At 40.8% G+C, this 21760-nt stretch overlaps 1 protein-coding gene and 1 long non-coding RNA gene across 5 annotated transcripts in view; one reads left to right on the forward strand and one right to left on the reverse strand.

Annotated features, from left to right (window-relative positions):
- The first annotated feature begins 337 nt into the window (after positions 1 to 337).
- dync1i1 (dynein cytoplasmic 1 intermediate chain 1) overlaps positions 338 to 21760 on the forward strand; it is a 138517-nt gene continuing 117094 nt past the window's right edge. For 3 of the 4 annotated variants that reach the window (XM_033042270.1, XM_033042277.1, XM_033042296.1), the window contains exons 1-4: positions 338 to 499; positions 12662 to 12779; positions 15192 to 15306; positions 18990 to 19131. In XM_033042270.1, coding sequence (XP_032898161.1) covers positions 12672 to 12779; positions 15192 to 15306; positions 18990 to 19131 — 365 coding nt within the window. In that variant the 5' untranslated portion in view covers positions 338 to 499; positions 12662 to 12671. The remainder of the gene's footprint in view (positions 500 to 12661; positions 12780 to 15191; positions 15307 to 18989; positions 19132 to 21760) is intronic. The other variant, XM_033042286.1, reaches the window with a different exon arrangement.
- On the reverse strand, positions 2609 to 21379 carry LOC116986712. The gene is made up of 3 exons (XR_004415556.1): positions 21368 to 21379; positions 18286 to 18288; positions 2609 to 2722 (listed from the first exon to the last, which is right to left on the reverse strand). It is a non-coding gene; the product is annotated as an uncharacterized LOC116986712 (long non-coding RNA).

Consider the following 21760-nt stretch of genomic DNA (forward strand, 5'->3'; position numbering starts at 1 on the left):
GTTACCCATAACTGTTATGTTATGTTACCCAGATTTGTGTTTCCTCCTCCAAAGGAAGGCACTCTTCAATTTGTTTGCTGAATGCAAACTTGTTTAATTTGGAAACTTTTTATTGCAGACTATCTTCCTCGCTAACGGAGAGTCGATGGGAATTGCCCGCCATGCAGCCCCTCACTGGGGGGAGGGGGGGGGGAGCACGTGCTCGCGGTGGCGCTCCGGACCGGTCCGCGCGGTGCGGTGCGGTGCGGCCACAATAAATCTGCGCAGCCGCAGAGCGGTCCAGGGAAAGAGCGACATCTCCCCTCGCTGTAATGTAATGTGATGCCCATGCGCGCTGACTGGCAGCTTCCAGACGGAGAGGGAGGGATCGGGCTCGGGCTGCAAGTGTCTAGCTGCAGCTTTATAGCTGTGCACCATCCCCAGTTTATCTATTCCAGCATCACTTCAGCAAGAAATGCTCAGTTATTCATCAATTATAGTTTTAAGTGAATTGAAATAGGTAAGGTAATATTTGAATCTTGCTGCATCATCGTGATTCCCCCCCCACCCCACCTCGTTTCTTTGCGTCTAATTCATTTCATTATCCAATTGTCTGTTTTGTTTGGGGAGAGGTCTCTCCTTTTGTAGTAACCTTTATTGTTTTGAGAAATGCGTGTGTCAGGCCTTTTATTTACGTTGCGCAACGGTATTTTATTATTTTTCAGCCAATGTATTGCTGTTTGCAGCAGCTGACGTCTTCAGTATTTTATTCTTTTACCTGCAGCTTTCACAATTTAATACGTAGGGGAAAGTTCTCCAAATTGCACAATCGCAATAACAGCACTTTGTCTCCAAATGTGAATTATCTTTCTCCCCATCTCTGCGCCCCCTCCCCATGGATATAGGATATCTATCTATTGGCCATAATTAAAGAAATCACCTTGTTCCAAAATGCCATTTTCTACTCTTATGGGTGGAAATCAAAGTGATTAATGTAATGTCTGTTTCCCGACCCCAAATGTCGTCTGCCCATTTCCTCCTAAAGATAACGGAGTCAGGGGATATGGGGAGAAGGCAGGGACGGGGTACAGATTGGGGATGATCAGCCATGATCACATTGAATGGCGGTGCTGGCTCGAAGGGACGAATGGCCTACTCCTGCACCTATTGTTTATTGTCCGCAGATGCTGTCTGACCCGCTGTGTTCCTCCAGCACGTTGTTAATTTGCTGATGTCACTTTCCAGTTACTTGACAAATCAGAAGCTATATTGTGGTAATAAGGGAGCCATAGTCATACGGCACAAAAATAGGCCCTTTGGCCCGTTCCCTAGGCCTATCAGGATGCCGCATCTATAGTAGTCCCACTTGCCTGCGTTTGGCTTGTATCCCTCTAAACCTTTCCTATCATGTCTCTTTCCAAATGTTGATATAGTACCTGCCTCAGCAACCTTCTCTGGCAGATCCTTCCATGTATCCAACAACTATCACGTGGAAAAAGTTGCCCTTCAGGTTCTGATTAAATCTTTCCCCTCTCACCTTAAAACTCTGTCATCTGGTTCCTCATTTCCCCTGCCAACCTTTCCCTATAGCTCAGGCTGTCAAGTCCTGGCAACATCCTCATAAATCTCTGCACACTTTCCACTTTCCACACTTTAAGGGGCTGTCCCACTGTACGAGGTAATTCAAGAGCTCTCCCGAGTTTAACAAAAAAATCAAACTCGTATGTACGTAGCGGCTACGTCGGAACTCGTGGATGTCTCGTAGCAGCTCGTAATGCTAACGGCAGGTACTCGGGAATTGCGGTAACTCGTTACGTTTTTTCAGCACTGAAAAATGTCCACGAGAGCTCCGAGTACCTACGAACGGCTATTACCGTAATTCTCCCAGTTCGAATCAGGGGAAACTCGGGAGAACTCTTGAATTACCTCGTACAGTGGGACAGGCCCTTAACAATATCCTTCCTATTTCAGGGTGACAAATTGAACACACTACTCCAAATACAGCCTCATTAATGTCTTGTACTGCTGTAACATAACATCCTAACTTGTATACTGACTGATGAAGGCCAGTGTCCTGACGACTCTACCAACCTGTGATGCTATTTTCAAAGAACTGTGTAGCTGCACTTCTAGATCCCTCTGCTCTATGACATTCCCCCAGATCCCTGCCAATCACTGTGAAACTCCCAGTCTGGTTTGATTGATCAATATACAACTCCTCGCACATCTGAATCAAACTCCATTAACTATTTTTGAGCCCACATGCCCAAATGCTCACGATCTTGCTGTAATTTTTGATAAACATCTTCACCATCTATGATGTCACCCATTTTAGTGTCATCTGTAAACTTACTAATCATGCCTTGGACATTCTCATCCAAATCATTGATAGAAAAAATAATTGATAGAAAAATAACCAAATTCCCCATGGCATAGATGTCTAAAACCAGAGGATATGCATTTAAGGTGAGGTGTAAGAGGTATACAATGGATCTGAGGAATATTTTTTTTGATACATGTATAACTGGAACCGCTCTGTACTGCTTGAGAAGTGGTGGGGGCAGGTGCGCTCGCTACATTTAGAAAACATCTGGTCAAGCACGTGAATTGCCCAGACATTGTATTATATGTGTCTTTTTACAATGCTGGAGAGATTTTGAGGAACAAGATTATTATTCAGTTTTTTACACCAATACACTGTTCTTAATAAAAATCTACCCATCATTTGAAACCTTATAAATAACTTTTTTCATGACATAGACAAATCTTCATCATTTTACTACCAATTTGGACACCAAAAATGTGACATTAAAAACACTGCCATGTTTAGTCATGAATATCTAATTCATAAATAAACTTCATATGGCCCCTCATACATTTTGATAATGATCTATGGAAATAACTTCATCAATACCAGGAGAAAAATACAGTAACATAAAGATAATACAGTACAATGCTTGGTGTCCATTATCGGGGTCGGTACCTCCGTAAGTTAAATCACGGAGGCTCCAAACCTCTCATGCTTTTCAAAAACCTAACGAGGTATCCTCGGGTAGTAGCGATTTTTGGGCGAGTTAATTATTCTTTCTTATTTTCCAATTTAATATATCAAAACATCGTAGTGTCAAAAACGCAACGACCGTTTACGATATATTTTCCGACTTTTTAAAATCAATTAAAAAAAAATGTTTGGACATAAATTGGTCATCAAAACTAAGAAACTGAGCCAATCTTTAATTTGGGAAAACACACTCTCTCTTGTTTACCTTTCTTACGGACCAAGTCAGTAACTTCATTCCTTCGTGTCAACTTCGGGAAGCTCCACAACGATCGTTACGGAGACATTTTACTTACAAAAAAATCAGCCCAAATCAAACGATCTGACAAATCACTGGCCTACATGATTAGGTGAATGAAGTGGAAATGGTGTTTGCAATTTTATTGTTCCATGTGGTATTCATAAACATAGAAAGGAATAAGAAATACGTGCACTTACTGTGCCAACCAGGTCACTGGTGGACACCACGTGACAACCATTACATTACACAAAATGTATTTGTGTATTCTGATGCCATTTTCGGAAACTTTCCATCAATATACTATAATTTCTTATATATTTTGTTGATACTATGTTAGTCATGAACCCAATAAAGTGCTTGTCAACATTTTTGAAGGAATTTGAAATTTGACCCCCTTTGTCACATTTTTATGTGCAGTATTGTAAAAAGACACATGAATCAACACTGGTAAAGGGAGTGTATTGATTAGTTCTTGACAGTTGGCATAGGCATGGTAGGCTGAGGGGCTGTTTTTGTGGTGTATGATCTTAGACAATAGACAATAGGTGCAGGAGTAGTCCATTTGGCCCTTCGAGCCAGCACCGCCATTCCATGTGATCATCGCTGATCATCCCCAATTAGTACCCTGTTCCTGCCCTCCCCATATCCCCTGACTCTGCTATTTTTAAGAGCCCAATCTAGCTCTCTCTTGAAAGCATCCAGGGAACCTGCCTCCACCACCCTTTGAGGCAGAGAATTCCACAGACTCACCACTCTCTGTGAGAAAATGTGTTTCCTCGTCTCCGTTCTAAATGGTTTACTCCTTATTCTTAAACTGTGGCCCCTGGTTCTGGACTCCCCCAACATCGGGAACATGTTTCCTGCCTCTAGTGTGTCCAAGCCCTTAACAATCTTATATGTTTCAATGAGATATCCTCTCATCCTTCTAAACTCCAGAGTGTACAAGCCCAGCTGCTCCATTCTCTCAGCATATGACTGTCCCGCCATCCTGGGAATTAATCTTGTAAACCTACGCTGCACTCCCTCAATAGCAAGAATGTCCTTCTTCAAATTAGGGGTCCAAAACTGCACACAATACTCCAGGTGTGGTCTCACTAGGGCTCTGTACAACCGCAGAAGGATCTCTTTGCTCCTATACTTGATTCCTCTTGTTATAAAGGCCAACATGCCATTCGCTTTCTTCACTGCCTGCTGTACCTGCATGCTTACTTTCATAGATTGATGTACAAGGACCCCCAGATCCTGTTGTACTTCCCCTTTTCCCAACTTGACGCCATTTAGATAGTAATCTTGAATTGTAATTTTCTTTATGTTGAACAATATTATAAATTTTACACTGACCACCCGGTAAGTTTTAAGGGAAGAGACTCTTGTATGTTTCAAGGAGCCTGAGAAGCATCATCTGCTAAACGATTCGGATTTCCAAATAGTCCGATACTCGATTATAGGAGTTTATTATGTGGAATTGAAGTAAAGTTTAACCCCAAATGTTATGTGACATAACATGTTATAGTTAAATTACTGCAGTGACAGAGTGCTAAAATGTTGATCAGTTACATGAGGTAGTATCTCACTATGGCCACTGGGAATTTTAATCCAAGACATTAAATTGGAATTATAAAAAAAGCCTTCGCCATGTTGTTGTGAAATGTGTCTAATTGTTGTAAACACATATTAGGTTCATTAATGTTCTTCAAGATACTAAATCTGCTGGTCAGGACAATGTCTGACTCCAATATGGTTGACTCTTTACTGCCTCTTCAGTTCATGGGAATTAGTGATGAAGAGTAAATACCCATCTTCTGAGCAGCAGAAAATGAAACGGAGAGATGGATTTTGGTATTAGTTAGTTTTAGTTAAAAGAAGAAAAATCTGTGTGGCACTGGTTTGAGTGTCATGAAGTTATGTTAAAAATGGAGTGTGGGATATAGACAATGATTTAAAGTATATCAGCATACGTTAATGCATGTACCTCCCTCTCCACATAAACTGTAATAACGTGAATTATTCTTTATTACGTGTAAGTTTGTTTTATCACTTTCATTGTCCTTCATGAGACCATTTTGAACAACTTAATCTATGTGCGTTGGTCACTGCCCTTGTTAGGAAAGTAATAATATTAACTCATTTGTTACTACTTTTGATTTTGTGTACTTGTACATTTTAAATCTTAAATACCCCAAGTTTTCTGTTGAATTTCTTTATCAATCGATGGTCAAAATGTTGTGCAGCAATTATGGAGGGCATATTGCAGTAAATCGTATAGTAGAACAGTGGATTACAAATGAAATGTCATTGCACAGATGGAACCACAATTTTGGTAATAATATCGAAGATAGACGGAAGGTATTTGGGCTTGAACAGTTTAGAAAGATTCATATTGCTCAGGTTGGAAACTGCAGTTTAGCTAGAGGCTGGAAAATATTCAAAAGTGCTTAATTGTCACATGCGCCAACAATAGGAGCAATTAAATTCCTTGCCACAGCTTAACAGGCCTATAAACACAATACACAGAAAACCCCCCCAATAAATTAATAACGAAAATACTAGTGCAAAAAAAAAAACGAAGTCCTTAGTGCAACCTAAAACAGTCCATAGTACACATCTGGGAGACTCATCTGTGAAAATTAGTATCTGAGTTAAGATGATCAAAGAAATGCAAAATAGTAAATTTGCAAGAAACAAAAAATATTACTTTGAGTAAGATCAGGTGGGATATCGTTTAAACTAGTTAAACAAATTGGCTTTGTAGATTGCAGTGTGAGTGAAATGAAATTCTGGGCAGGATATTGGATATGTGATTAAGAAACCATTAGTGCTAAACCTGGAGAGGTAAACTGTGTTTAATGCAAAACACAAAGTGCTTAGGAACTCGACGAGTCAGGCAGCATCTGAAGAGGTAAATGGACATGTTTGGTTTGGGACCTCTCTTATGAAATGGTCCACTTCCCTCCACAGATGCAGTTTGACATGAATTCCTCAAGCACTTCACTTTTTGCTCAGATTCTAGTATCTTCAGTCTGTTGTGTCTTCATAGTCATAAAGTGATACAGTGTGGAAAAAGGCCCTTAGGCCCAACTAGCCCACACCGGCCAACATGTCCCAGCTATACTAGTCCCACGTTTGGTCCATATCCCTCCAAACTTGTCCTATCCATGTACCTGTCTAACTGTTTCTTAAATGTTGGGATAGTCCCAGCCTCAACTACCTCCTCTGGTAGCTTGTTCCATACACCCACCAGTCTTTGTGTGAAAAAGCTACCCCTCAGATTCCTATTAAAGCTTTTCCCTTTCACCTTAAACCTAAGTCGTCTGGTCCTTGATTTGTCTACTCTGGGCAAGAAGTTCTGTGCGTCTAGGGGTGTGTTTGTGCATGCGCAGCCGGCAATTAATTGTGTTCCCCCCCCCCCCCCCCATGATTTGATAGCAATTTCCGTGCCTCCCGGCAGTCGCCTGAAAGATCGCCTAAGTGGGACAGGCCCATAACAGATAATAAAACATTCTTGCTGCTGTGGAGCAGTGTGAAGGATTTTGTCCTTTTTGTGTTTAAGATAGAAAACCTAAATGGATTGAGAGCAATCCTGCATTTTATCATTGAGCGTCTGATTCTAAGTGCCTATTACTCGGATCTCCTGCAAGATAATAGCAGTCTCATTGTGAGAAAGTTTAGTTTAGTGATACATCACGAAAACTGGCCCTTCGGCCCACTGAGTCCGTGCCAACCAACAATCTCCGCACACTATTACTATCCTAGACACACTAGGGACAATTTACAAATTTTCCAAGCCAAGTAGCCGACAAACCTGTATGTCTTTGGAGTGTGGGAGGAAACTGGGGCACACGGAGAACACCAATACAGGTCATGGGGAGAATGTACAACTCCATACAGACAGCACCTGTAGTCAGGATTGAACCCGCTTCTTTGGCGTTGAATCCGGGTCTCTGCCCAAAACCTGGAGGTAAACCTCTGAACTGTTGCTCTGTGATGCTCACTGTAGGAATTCAAGTACTCCCTTTTTTTCCTTTTCCATGTCTTAGATGGAATGAATACATCTCCAATAATGGCATTTTTAAAATTAATTTGAGAATTTAATGTTTAGGTTTATTGCCACATGTACCAAAATGCAGTTGAGAGCTTTGTTTTGTATGCTATCCAAACATATCAGATGTACCATACATAAATGCAAAGTCAAACTCAAGTACAACAGAGGAACAGAGAGGGCAAAGGGGAAGATACATTGTGCTGAATATAGTTCTCAGCATTGTAGCACATCCAAAGCCAGGTCGGTAGAGGTGAATCAGATAGTACCTTAGCTTATGGGAGGACGCTTCGAAGTCTGGTAACAAAGGGGTAGAAGCTGTTCCTGAGTCTGGTGGTGGTGCATGCTTACAAGTTTCTGTATCTTCTGTACCTTCTGCCAGACGAAGGAGGAATGACTGCAGGGTAAAGAGAGAATGGCTGGGTGTTGGAGAAGTCTTTGATCATGTTGGCTGTTTTTCCAAGGCAGCATGCAATTTATTGTGGCCTTGGACAGAGTTGTTCTCAAACCAAGCTGTGATGCAACCCGACAGTTCTTTCGATGGTGCATTTGTAGAAGCATGTAAGTCATTAAAGACATGCTGAAATTTCCTCGGTCTGCTCAGCATTGGTGGTGGGCTGCCTTGGTTGTCGCAACAATATGGTTGGTCCACAGCAGATCATTGGTAATATTAATGCCAAGCAACTTGAAGCTCTCAATTATATCCACTTTTGCACCATTGATACTGATTGGGGCACGTACTCCAGCATGCTTCCTGAAGTTGATAACTATTGCTTTATCTTGCTGACATTGAGGGAGAGGTTATTGTCATGACATCATGTTACTATGTTTTCAATCTTCGTCCAGTTCTCTGTCTCACCATTGTTCTTTATTCGGCCGACCATGACGCTGTCATCTGCCAACGTTTAGATGGAGTTCGTGCTGAATTTGGCCGTACACTCGTGAGTGTGTAGGGAGTATAGTAGGGGACTGAGAACACAGCCTTGCGGGGCACCAGTGTTGAGAATTATTGTGGTGGAGTGTTGTCACTTATCCTCACTGATTGTGGTCTGGGTCAGAGAGTCGAGGATCCAAAGGAAGAGAGGATGCTGACTAAGTCCAGGAATCAGAATCCATGATTTTTTCTGGCAATAGGGGAGTAGAAAATATACCAATGTAAGGGATGTAGATATGGAAAATCATTCTTTGCGGTGCTGAAAACTTCACTTTTTAAAAAAGATTAGAAAAAAATTGGAAACTTGTTTAAAAGGAAAAAGTTCATGACAGTACATGAGGTCTGACAACATCTGTAATACTTTAACGTATTACCATGTTCTATTGAGCGAATTCATTTATTTCCATGGTTAACTGTTTCTCTTTAAAACTGGGGTCCAATCGCCCAGCGTGGGGGAGCTGAGATTCCCCCCACTGATGCAGGAGCTTGATCACCCGACGAGGAGGCCCGCCTCCAGCTACGGGAGCCAAGATTGTCCCGTCAACGGAAGCATGAGGGCCCCGACCGCGGGAGAACAATGAAGGGAAGAGATTGAACTTTTTTTCATCTTCCATCACAGTGAGGAATGTGGAGGAGTCACTGTGGTGGATGTTCATGTTAAAATGAAAAGTATGTTGCTTTTTATTAGTATGACTGTATGGCAAATCTAATTCCTCGTATGTTGCAAAACATACTTGGCTAATAAAGTATGATTATGATTAACTGCAATGTGGTTGTGTCTCATCTTTTCATTACCCAATTCGGCCATTTCACTCTTTTTAAGCCATGATATGAAATATTTACTGTTATGTTGTGGTTGACTAGAGACTTTGAATACTTCTCTATTCTCCAGTGTAGTATAGTAATGCTTTGCTTAAAGGTATTTTACATCACATTTCCTGACTTATGTACAGCTTGATTAACATTATTAATGCATTAGTCAACCCTGTCAATGAAGAAAGATATGAAATACATATTTTATCTGCTACCTTTCATTATTCTCTAATCAATTAATGGCAGTAACTTTCTTTTTGATTTTTCACCCAATGTATTAAACCATTTTGCTTGTATTGCAACTTTTTGACAGACCTTGACTAGAGATTAAATCAATTATGTTCATGTTTAACATTTATCTGCAGTTTATTTTCCTTGTAATATGCTGGAATGCTATGCATTTCTATTTGCACATATTGTTTTGCAACATAATCGGAGGATGCATCCAGGAATAACATTTATTTCTCCATTAACCACCATCTGAACAAATTGTCATGTCCCTTCTTATTTTCAATCACAATTTTCATCTTGCCCAAATATTTGAACTTTCTATCCAATGTCACCATTGAAGTGATTAAGGTCTTTTCTATTGAGGCATGGCACGATGGAGCAGCGGTAGAGTTTCTGCCTTACAGCGCTTTCAGCGCCAGAGACGTGGGTTAGATCCCGACTACGGGTGCTGTCTGTACGGAGTTTGTACGTTCTCACCGTGACCTGCGTGGGTTTTCTCCGAGATCTTCGGTTTCCCCCCACACTGCAAAGACGTACAGGTTTGTAGGTAAATTGGCTTGGTATGAATGCAAATTGCCCCTAGTGTGCGTAAGGCAGTGTTAATGTGCGGGGATCGTTGGGGACTCGGTGGGCCGAAGGGCCTGTTTCTGCACTGTTTGAACTAAATTAAATTGATTATACTATAAGTAAACTAAACTACATCCCACCTCTCCCACTCTCCAACAAATGTGAAACCTAATCTCAACAAAATTGGACTTTAATACAAATTAAGGCAAATAAATATGTATCTATATTACTAAAAATCTGATCTTGACCACTTATGGCCCATTTCCGAGAGAACGCCGCGACCTACGGCCGTCATTTTTGGCCACCTCGCTCAGAGCCCCCCTCTGCCTTCCGGGACCGGAGGAATTTTCCCATCGATGAAAAATCAGAGAGATATTAATGTTTTTTTTTAATTTGCCATTCTCTCTGCTGCCCCCACTGGCGGCAGGGCGGAGGGACTATAAAGCCCGGAAGTGTAGTCCCTCAATCAGTCTCTGCCAGACCCAGGAAGCGAGAGGGTCACGGCTCTCTGAACTGCGAATAACACTGAACGCACGTCCATGCCATGGTGAGTCCCCTCGATGCGGCGGTAAAGTGGCTGTTGCCCAATTGTTTGCCTCGCCTTTTTTAAAAGTTTGTGTTCACAAAATGAATTTTGTGGTCAGGTGGCTGCTGCCCAATTGTTTGCCTTGCCTTTTTAAAAAGTCTTTTCACAAAATGAATTTTGGTTGTCAGGTGGCTGCTGCCCAATTGTTTGCCTCGCCTTTTAAAAAAAGTTTGTGTTCACAAAATGAATTTTGGTTGTCAGGTGGCTGCTGCCCAATTGTTTGCCTCGCCTTTTTAATTAGTTAGTGTTCACAAAATGAATTTTGGTTGTCAGGTGGCTGCTGCCCAATTGTTTGCCTCGCCTTTTTAAAAAGTTTGTTCACAAAATGAATTTAGGTTGTCAGGTGGCTTTTGCCCAATTGTTTGCCTCGCCTTTTTAAAAAGTTTGTATTCACAAAATGAATTTTGGTTGTCAGGTGGCTGCTGCCCAATTGCTTGCCTCGCCTTTTTAAAAAGTTTGTGTTCACAAAATGAATTTTGGTTGTCAGGTGGCTGCTGCCCAATTGTTTGCCTCACCTTTTTAAAAAGTTTGTGTTCACAAAATGAATTTTGGTTGTCGGGTGGCTGCAGCCAAATTGTGTGACTTGGCTTGGCTATTAAAATCGTTGCAACAGTTGGCTGCCAGCCCAAGAATCCATTCGGCCCACAATGTCTATACTAGCCCTCTGGAAACCAGTACCTTCGGTCCGCATCACCCATACTAGCACAACAGAAAGCCCCCCCCCCTCACTGGCGAGCAATATTGGAATTGGTGGAGAGGTGGAATATTGCGTTGGTGACCAGCCCTCCCGTGTGATGCTGGGACCCAACAGGCCCCACTTAGTCTAGTTTTTAAATATGCTTCTGTGTCTAATTCAGACCTGATCATATTGGTAACTAGCAGCTGTCAGGCAGCATTGGGGTTAGATGATGCAGATTGCCGATGTATTGAGAGGCTGTTTGATTCTCCTGGGAAATTGTGGCTATGCTCTTGTTCTGTGTATGCTCATGCTGAGACACCTTGCAACTGAGCACATGTCCCATGGCATCAGCACACTTCCTTCCAGCCAGTCAGTGTGCTCTAGCTGTGCCAGAGCTCAAGCAATAACTATAGTAGTGGTAACAAGGTACATAGATGTACATGGCCACCTTTGTAATTTGCTGAAGTTGTAGATATCCAATGAACAATATAGCAGGCCAAGAACAAAGAAATCAAAATGAGAACTGAAGAGGGTATTAACATAACATGCCAATGGAAACAAATTATTTACTTGCATAAGGTAGTTAAGGCAGCATTTTGGATACTTGCCTTCGTTATTCAGAGCATGAAATGCAAGGTCGGGGAGATTACGGTACAGCTTTATAAAACATTATTGAAACAATATTGAAGGATATGATTGCACTTGAAAAAATGCAGCAGAGATTCACCAAGATGGAGTACTTCAGCCATTAGGAGGTTTTCTTTTCATTGGAAGGAAGACTTTAAGGGGGATCTGATTTTAAAAAGTACAAAATTGTGAAGGGCACATAATTCTTCCCTATCGTGAAGTGTTTATGAAAGTAAACGTCTTGCGATCTTTAAACATTGACTTAAAGTAAATGGTAGAAGATCTGGAGATATTAAATTTTTTTATATCCTGTGGATGGTTGAAATGTGGAACATGCTTCTTGAGAAAATGATGGAGATTAGTTTGGTGACAACATCCAATTGTATCTAGGCGAGAGCTTGAAACACAATAGCATGACGGAGAATAGAGTGGTTGAAAATAAGATTAGTATGGATAATAATTAATGGCTAGTGCGGACCAGGTGGGCTGAAGGGCCTATTTCCCTGCACTATTATTCTGATGTTATGTCTGTACTGCAGTTGAAATTCGTGTCTCCGGGAAAATTTAATTTCATCCGCCTGTTGAGAAACGCATGCTATAATGGGTTTACCTTCCTCCCAATGTTTCTGCATCTTTCGAACTTGGAGGAATTTAGTCATGTGGAGTATTAAGCACCATTTCAGCCGAGTGGGTCGCTTCATGGCTAGAGTTAGGTTATTGCTCAGTATTGAAGAAATAAGGATTATCACTGGGGTTCATCTTACCCACTTGCACAAAGTTATTTCTTGCCAAATCCAGATTTTTTTTCATAATGTTACTTGTTAAATAATTATAATAGTAAATTATAAATATGACTTAATGATTTTTAATTTACTACAATTATGGGATCTAATCTTTAACCTTTCAGGGGCTTCAACATGTCAGACAAGAGTGATTTGAAAGCAGAACTGGAGCGAAAAAAGCAAAGACTGGCTCAGATACGCGAAGAGAAAAAAAGAAAAGAAGAAGAAAGGAAAAAGAAAGAGGTCAGTCAAAATGGGGATAATGATTTGATTCAGGATATCAAGTAATTATATTTTAAAAGGGAAGTGCTATTGGTTTAAACTAGTTCACAGGAATCGCAATTTGAGAATTACTTGGCATGGTGTTCAAGTAATTTTATTAGTTCTTGCTGGTGGAAGCTGTGAGGTGAAGATTATTTTATCTTGTGATGAGATGAGGTAGGCGCACACTGAATCATATCCTTCTCGCTTGTCTTAGAAGGGAAGGGGGGTTGGCTAAATCCAATAGGTCCCAAAAATGGGTATAAGGTTGAAGCTGTATCCTATCCTAATTTTATTACCTTATGAACTCGTAACTCTTAAATGAATCATAGTCATACAGCATGGAAACAGACCCATTTGCCCAACTTGCCCACACCGACCCATGTGCAAAAGTCTCAACAGCCTGCTGTGGATTCACTACAATTTCAGTGTTGAAGATTACTACATTTTCACTTCTAGAGTTGCTTAAAGTTTAATTGCAATGGATTTTCAAATTGGGTGAGTTGGTAAGGAAGGATTGGAAATGGCAATTCACAGTTGTAACACCCTCCTGTCTGGGTCTGTGCTAGTGCTGTTGTGCATGTAATATTTATTAGTTGCTGGAACTCGTGCATATTTATTTACTACCTGCTCTATTTCATTGGGATGAATTGGATGATTAATCTTGCAGATTATACATAATTGTTTAATGCAGTAAAAGGATGTATGTCAGCCATTGCACTTTTGCTGGTGTTTCTTATGGGTATGATATGCTCATTGGACATTTACATTTTTGACACTGGAATTAATAAAATTCTCTGTTTGGCATTTATCAAAAGGGGAAATACTTGAATGATGTCATAACTATGTACACCCTTGAATTACCCAGCCCTGTGCTTTGCAATGTCTATTAAGTGATTGTTTTGTCTTCTCCATAAACCTCAAACAAAGGTCATTACATTTTGGATAAGAATTATACATTACCATCATTAGAAATGGAGGAGTGTCGTGTAGTTTACAGGACTCGCTAGGTCTCTAAGTAGGTCTTGGCTCTGATATTTTCACTCAGCCACTGCCAGTCCTTGCTGTTTATCTAAATTCCACCTTGAATCTGCTCCCTAACTCTTTAGCTGTTCTACTACAAAACTTCATTTTTTTAAAGTTGGATTTCTGCTGAAGCTTGAGAAAGCGCATGAAGCAATTGAAACCTAACAGAACAAGCTTATAATCACATAACAATTACAGCACGGAAAACAGGCCATCTCGGCCCTTCAAGTCCGTGCCGAACACTTAGTTATGCTTATGTAAATAACTTGGGTGGGGTGGGGGGGGGGGAACTTGATCCAAAAACTGAGGACGAGAAAATAATTTGGCAGTTGCAGGAGGGAAGGAAAGTTTTATTCAGCCTTCATGCAAGGAGTGGCACCGGTGATCACGTATGAAGCATAAACAGTATAACACAGGCCTTTTCCTCCATTATGCTATTTACTTTGTAAAATTAAAATGGACTGCGAATAGTCTGTATGTGGAATAGGAGTGTACAGGAATAGGCCTTTAACCCCGCAACATATGTGTCGGGCCCATTCTCAAGACCAGGATCATTCTCGTCAGCTTGCATATAAGCCATATCCCTCCATTCCTTGCATATGCATGTGTCTATCCAAAAGTCTCTTAAATATCATGACCTACCTCCACCACAACCTCCGGCAGTGCGTTCCAGCCACTCACCACTCTTGTGTTTTATACTTGACCTGCATATCATACGTTGATTCTGACTGTAGATCATAACTGCCTCTCATCATTTTATTTAATTGTTTCTACTATGTTTACTGGCTTGCGTTTATAGAAGAGATAGCTTTTAAGAGGTTGATCATTATGTGCCCTCTGCAGGCAGTTATACAGAGGGATAAATAGTATGGGTTTTTTATTGGGTAGGAATCTAGTCAGGATAATTTTCTTCTGCTTTGTTCAGTCAATCTAATGGTGGCCAGTGAAAAGGAAACTTTTACCCATTCGTTGTCTCCTCCTAAACATACGAATCATATCTTTGGATAAATTAATATTTTTCTTAATTGGCTCTGAGGGAAAAGTAGAATAGTCCTGACTAAAATGTGCTATTGCATTTGGTTCATGTTTTATACAATTCAGAGGCGAAAGTGCAAGTTTTTATTTCTAGATAGAGAAAACAACATTTATCCAGAATTCATTTAGTGGAGATAGACACAAAATGCTGGAGTAACTCGGTGGGACAGGCAGCATCTCTGGATAGAAGGAATGGGTGATGTTTCAGGTCTCGACCTGCTGCCAGTCCCTCTGAGTTACTCCAGCATTTTGTGTCTATCTTCGGTTTAAACCAGCCTTTGCAGTTCCCTCCAACAACTATTAATTTAATGGAGTTTTCTGCTGTCCTTTCAGGCTGAGTTGCAACAGAAGAAAGAAGTTCCCCCTGAGGACTCTGATCTTGATCGCAAACGCAGGGAGACAGAGGCTTTGCTGCAGAGCATAGGCATAGCCCCAGAGCCAGCACTAGGTAAGGAGATGTGTATCATACAGTGTGAGCTTGTTAATTCTGATTTTTTTAATTTTGCACAAGGTCTGGATTCCTCTGACTACTCATAATTTTGAAACTGAAGAATCCTGGGAATGAGTGTAAAGTAATGATACATAAGGAAGTAAGGATAAAATGCCAGCTCGGGCATTTTGTTATTTGTTAGTGACTTTTTAATTTAAATCTTACTTTCAAGAGTTTATATTTGATCGACTTTCTAATTATGTTGACAATTTACTAATTGGGTTCTTTTTGATGTATAAACATTTGGTTTTGATTAGTTATATTTAATTTTACTTTCCTATTCTGGCCTAAGAATAACACTGTTGTCACTTTTGATGCAACGCTTCTCTCTTCTACACTTTTTGCCCAGTTATTGGAATTGTTTCATCTAGATAAACCAATGATCAATGTCTTCAGTGCAATTGTGTTACAGAAGGCCATTTGGTGCATGGGATCTGTGCAAGCTCCCAGCAGAGCTGTCTTGTCTGTCCCATTTCCCCATGTCTTGCTTAATCATCCTAAAGTATGTAGAAACTAAAATTCATGAAAGTTACTGTTAATTTTTAACACTTTTATGGGTGGGTGTACACTAAGGGCATAGAAGGCATGTTAAAATAATTCATTATAAAGCTGAACAGGGAAGTGATGTTCGTGATTACAATTCTGTTGGAAAATAGTGATGCTGACAGTAATTTTGTCGATTTGCTTTGTCGCATAGTTTGGGGGGAAAAAACCTCAAATTTAAAGTTTGTAGATACGATAGCACTGGCAAAAAATTCAGAAGACCAAAAACACAAATGGCCAAGAATGTAACTTGAGAAATTGTGGAAAAACTACTAAGCAAATGGAGAGCGAATGAACTAAACCCTTCCTTATTCAAGAACAGAAGATAAAAAATCAGGAGTAGGACAGTATATGCCATGTCCTTGTCTGATATTCACCTCCTGCATCTCAATTTCTTTATTCCCAATGGACTCCAGACCTTTCTACTTCCTTTTCTGGCTGCCTGATAGATTTAACTCTGTGCTGACTCTCATGCAATCCAAAATTTCGCTTATTTTACAAATCTATCCACCTCTTTTCTCATATCACTTGAATGTTAGTAGAGTTGTCTTGGGATGTGGGTCAGAAATGGTAATAGGAAATTGTTATTCAGATTGGAGACGTGACCAGTGGTGTTCCACAAGGGTCTGTGCTTTATCTGTTTATTGTCATTAACATAACTAAAACCAAAAAACTGCAGCAAGCAGGAGTACTGATCCAAAACGTCACCTTTCCATGTTCAACAGAGATGATGCCTGACTCGCTAATTAAAAGAGGAAAGATTTAACAGGAACCTGCAATTTAATTTTACACGGAAGGTGATGTGTACATGGAATGAGCTACTGGAGGAAGCTATTGGTACTGGATTAACTGGCATTTAAAATACATTTGGACAGGTACATGGATAGAAAAGGTTTAGAGGAATATGGGACAAATGCAGGAAAATGGGACTTCCTCAGATAGACGTCTTGGGATGTATTGAGCTGAAGGGACTGTTTCCATGTTCTATGACTAATTCTAAAAAACATCAAGATCTCAGTTTTCCCCTGCTTCCCTTTGTTGCATGTTTTGCCTCACAAATTCATGTACATCCAACCCTGAGCTCCTTGTTAAGTCCCTCCAATCGGGTTACTGTCATGGTTCTGGGATTGTTTTGATCAAAGTCACAAATGACATCCTATGTGATTATCATGGATATAAGCTACTTTTTGTCCTTTTCGGTTTGACTATAACATTTGACGTGGGTGACCATATCACCTCCCCATCTGGCTACTATACTCACTTGTTTCAGTTTTTATCTGAACAATCACTGACATTTTCTCTGCTCCCACTTCTTAATCTCCTCCAAGAACCTCCCTCTGTTCTGGCTTTTTTTATATCCCTGATGCTACCAAGGTGCTCGGTTGTGGCATTTGTTGCAATTACCTATAATTAGGGTCTCTTGCCTCTTTGAGATGGTCCTAAGTTTATCATGTGAAAGGAATTGGTTTGGGTCATTCGGCCCATCAAGTCTACGCCATTCAATCATGGCTGATTTTTCTCTCCCTCGTAACCCCAATTGTGTTGAATTTCCTTAAATGTATTGATGTTTTGTTTTTGATATGTGTTTTTTTTTCAAACCATATGCTTTCTGCAATGTGAGCTATGCACTGTACATTTTAATGTTATGTTGACTTTTGTTCGGCTATTTCCAAAAGGTTTTTGATTTAATTCATGGTATTTTGATTAGGATTCAGAGTAAATGTACACATAATTACACATTACAGTAAACCCTTGTTTTAATGGACCTCTTTATAATGGATTTTGGATATAGCACAGTCTTCTGGGCCTTTTAGAGTCCCGGCTTCCGACGCCACTCTAGACACGCAAGGTGCTCCAGCGAGCCCTTCACCCACTGCACAGTCTGGTTGACATGGCTTTTGTTGCAGCCCACATTGTGGCCCCGCTTTATTTAGGCTGCTGCCACCGATGGGACACTCTAGGTCACTATGGTGCTCCCTCCCCTCTCACCTGCTTGCTGTCGGCGTCGCTTTGTCCGTTTCCTGCTGGACTGCTGCCACCGCCTCCTCCTGTTGCTCCATCCAGTCGGCCTCCATACCCCCCACCCCCTGCCACGGCCACCGCGACCTCCCCTGGAGTTGCTGACATACTCCACATTGGAAGCGACAGCTGGTGAGAGGGGAGGGAGCCTCATTGGCAGCTGTCTGAAGAAAGTGTCATTGCCGGGCTACAATGTGAGCCGCAACGACAGACGCATCAACCGGTGAAAAAGAGCTCACTGATGCTGACCAACAGCATTGGCGCCTAGTTTTAAGGTGAAACGACACAAAGTGCAGGAGTAACTGAATAGACTGAATCAGTCTGAAGAAGGGTTCCAACGTCACCTATCCATGTTCTCTAGCGATACTGCCTGACCAGCTGAGTTACTCCAGCATTTTATGTTCTGTGTATTAACTATCATCTGCAGTTCTTTGTTTCAACCTCATACAATGATAATACCTTACTCGGTGTTAAATCGGCACTAACGGATACCATTCCCCCTACGGTCTGTTATAACAAGGGTTTACTATTTATGTACATATTAATGTTTTTGCTGAGGGTTTCAGCTGCAGTTTGAAAATCTATTCAAATGCCTTGCATTTTAAGACCTTGGATACATGAAAAATGTGTTTTCCTCTCCACTTGAGTAAACTGTAAAATATTCTGGTACTTTAAAGAGAAGATCATTATTTTTATATGTTGGAGTGGAAGTGTGACACAAAATGTATTTATTTCTGGCAACTTCATGTCGCTTTTATTTGCCAATGTGGTGATGGTAGTCTCTGAAACTTTGCAAAAAGTAGAACACATTTGGTCTATTTGTATTGTTTACCAGCAATTTTATGGTGAAGCTGAAACCCTGATGCATTTTAATGTGATTGTGCACATTCCAAACTCATTTTGAATAATTATTTTTGCAAAAATAAAAATTAAATGTTCATTTGACTTTCTTCCCTCTTTTTTTTCCTTTTTTCTTTTGGCTTTCACCATTGCAATTCCATTTTTGTTTGCATATTCAACATTTATTTAAATCTTGCTTTTTTTTGTTTTGCTTCATGTTTGACACTGCGAACCATCAGTGCAGCCTTTGCAAATAGTAACATGGGATGCCTGTTATTTTCATTATTTAGTCCCAACCCCCATGTCTCCCTCCTCGAAATCAGTGAGCACGCCCAGTGAAGCTGGAAGCCAGGATTCGGTAGACGGTGGACATGGTGGAAGGTAATTTGCATTTTCGTGACTTGATTTTGTGTTTGTATCTTCATTGACTAATTTCTACAAAGATGGCATTGGCACTATTACACCATCATTAATCGGTAGCCATCAAGTGAAATGGTTTGGTTAACATTGGTGATTAGGAGGATAGTTGGTATGTCAGCCCTTTATAATGCGATGACTCCAATGCAGGAGTAAGACAATGTTATTAAAAGTATAGGTCCAGGTGGAGAGACCAAATTTGAAGTTTTGTGTATGGCTTTGGTTACCTTGTCTCAGAAAGGGTGTATTTACCACAGGGAGTGCACTATACTGGTTCCAGGGATAGTGGGTTTGCCTGATGAGGAGAGATTGAGTAGGCCAGGATCATATTCTTTACTGTTCAGAAGAGTTAGAGGATATCTAATTGAAACAAATTCTTAAAGACGAAGCAAGCCAGATGCTGTGAGGATATATCGCCTTGCTGAGGGCCAGGGGCATAGTCTCAGATTAACATGTAGACCGTTTGGGACTGAGTTGAAGAGAAATTTCAACAGGCTGGCAATCCTCCCATCGTCCCTACCTGGATGGCTATTGCAAAATCATGGTTTACTACAATAAGTTTCAGTCAATACGTTCACAAAAGTTGTTCAATTATACAATTAGTAACAACAAATAGTTTACACTCTTCAAGTAAACAGTGTCCCATTGCGTTCTGCTGCTCTTGGCAACAGGAAGTGTATTACGTTCAATACTTCTTGACACCAGTTGGACAAGACTATAGCACGAGGCAAAATTTGCTCAATCATTCCAGGACCTGCCTTTTCTGTTTAAATTTGAAGATTAAAAAAAAATTGGCGTAATTTACAAAGAAACCTGTTTGTTCCCCTCTTCTGTGTCTTTTGGAGGTGCATTATTCATATTTTTTTGATCATTCGGAAGAAGGAAAAATGCTTAAGTGTAAGCTACAGTAAACAATACATCAAAGGAAAATTCTGTATATAAGGAGTAGGTGGATCTTTGTTCGTTAAGCAATCTCCTAGGTTACTCCCAGTGATGACTGTATTTGGCGCTCTTAAATAACATCTTGATTGTTTTGCCTGATCTTTGTGTTGTGTTTTAAAGTTTTCTTTAACGGTTGCTTCCCCAAGCCATTCTCATACTGAACCAAAAATAATCAACTGATGATATTGTAATTGGAAAACATCTAGGATTGCAGTGTCCATATTCAAATTAAATTCTTAAAGTAAGTATGGGGGAAATATACGTAGTATTTCCCGGCAATGAAGACGCACCTGCGTCGAAGATGCACCCCATTGTGAGTTGCTAAGTTTTGAAAAAAAGCTGGCGGGACATGGAATTTCTCACACTCAAAAAAATAAATAAAATAAAAATAAAAATAAAGAAAGTAACAATTCAATTTGCCCAAGGCTTCCAGATCTCCTCCATTCTGAATGACTGAATGGGTGGGGGGTGGAGGCTGACGGCAGGTGGAGAGACGGTGGGGAAAAACGGGAGCACACCGGGACAGGGTTGAATCAGTTGTGATCTTATTGAATGACAATACTAGTTCAAGGGGCCAATTGAAGTTACTTGCGCTGACACAGGGGTAAGCCATCGCCCGCTCCGTTCTATTATCTTTGCTCTTGAGCTGTTCCCCTCACTGTTCGGTCTCCGAGCCAGGTCAAAAATAGGGATAACGAGAATTTCAAAACTAATACCAACTGCTTTTGTGCACGTCTGTTGACAAGGCAGCAGCATTCTTATTCTCTCTTGACACACAACCGCCACACACTTCCAAAGCCAGGTCGGCTCGCGTGCCCGAGGTCTGGCTGTAACACCCAGGTCGGCTGCGTGCCCCATGAATGCCTGCAGTTCCCAGGTCGGCTCGCTTGCCCCAGGTCTGGCTTTGACGCCCAGGTCGGCTGCTTGCCCCGCGAATGGCTGCAGTTCCCAGGTTGGCTCGCTTGGGTTCGATTGAGTTTGGGTTATGGGCCGGATCCGGGCCATAGGACCCCTGTGTTAGGCCTCATTGTGTCTCTCACCCCCCGCCCCCCCCCTGTTTTAAAAGCGATTTGGCCCAAGTCTATCTTTCTTGGCTAACAATCTAGCCTTCGGCCTCCAAGACGCAGGTAAATTTTTGGGCCTTATTTTAGGGTAAAAAGTAGCATCTTCATTGCCGGGAAATACGGTAATTGTAATTAAAACGCAAAATCAATAGGATTTCAGTTCTTGCTCAAACAGTAAGTTCGAGGCCGGCAACATTAATTAGATAGGAATAAAAAACACAGTTAAATAAAGCTGCTTAAGTGTCATGATCTTGCATGCAGGCAGTATGTTACTGATTGGATTTTAATAATTGGGAATGGTAGCTCATGATTTGGCTTTTCGGAACATTTTGGTGATTTTTGTGTAGAAACTAATAAATGCTGTATTATGGACAACCATGCTCATCAATAGCCAGGATTTTGCCATAAATACCATGTGCCTTTTTATGCCTTTTTTGATGATTTCACCAGGATAATGCCTTTTTCACGATCGAGTGCCTAAATCAGCCTTTTTCTGCTGTTTTGCTAAAAGGTTGTGCTATTTCCTCTAGTTGTACCGTGATTATAATGACGTTTTCTATGTTAACGCGTTAATATTAATATTATTA

Source organism: Amblyraja radiata, chromosome 2, assembly GCF_010909765.2.
Source record: "Amblyraja radiata isolate CabotCenter1 chromosome 2, sAmbRad1.1.pri, whole genome shotgun sequence".
Lineage (NCBI taxonomy): Eukaryota > Metazoa > Chordata > Chondrichthyes > Rajiformes > Rajidae > Amblyraja > Amblyraja radiata.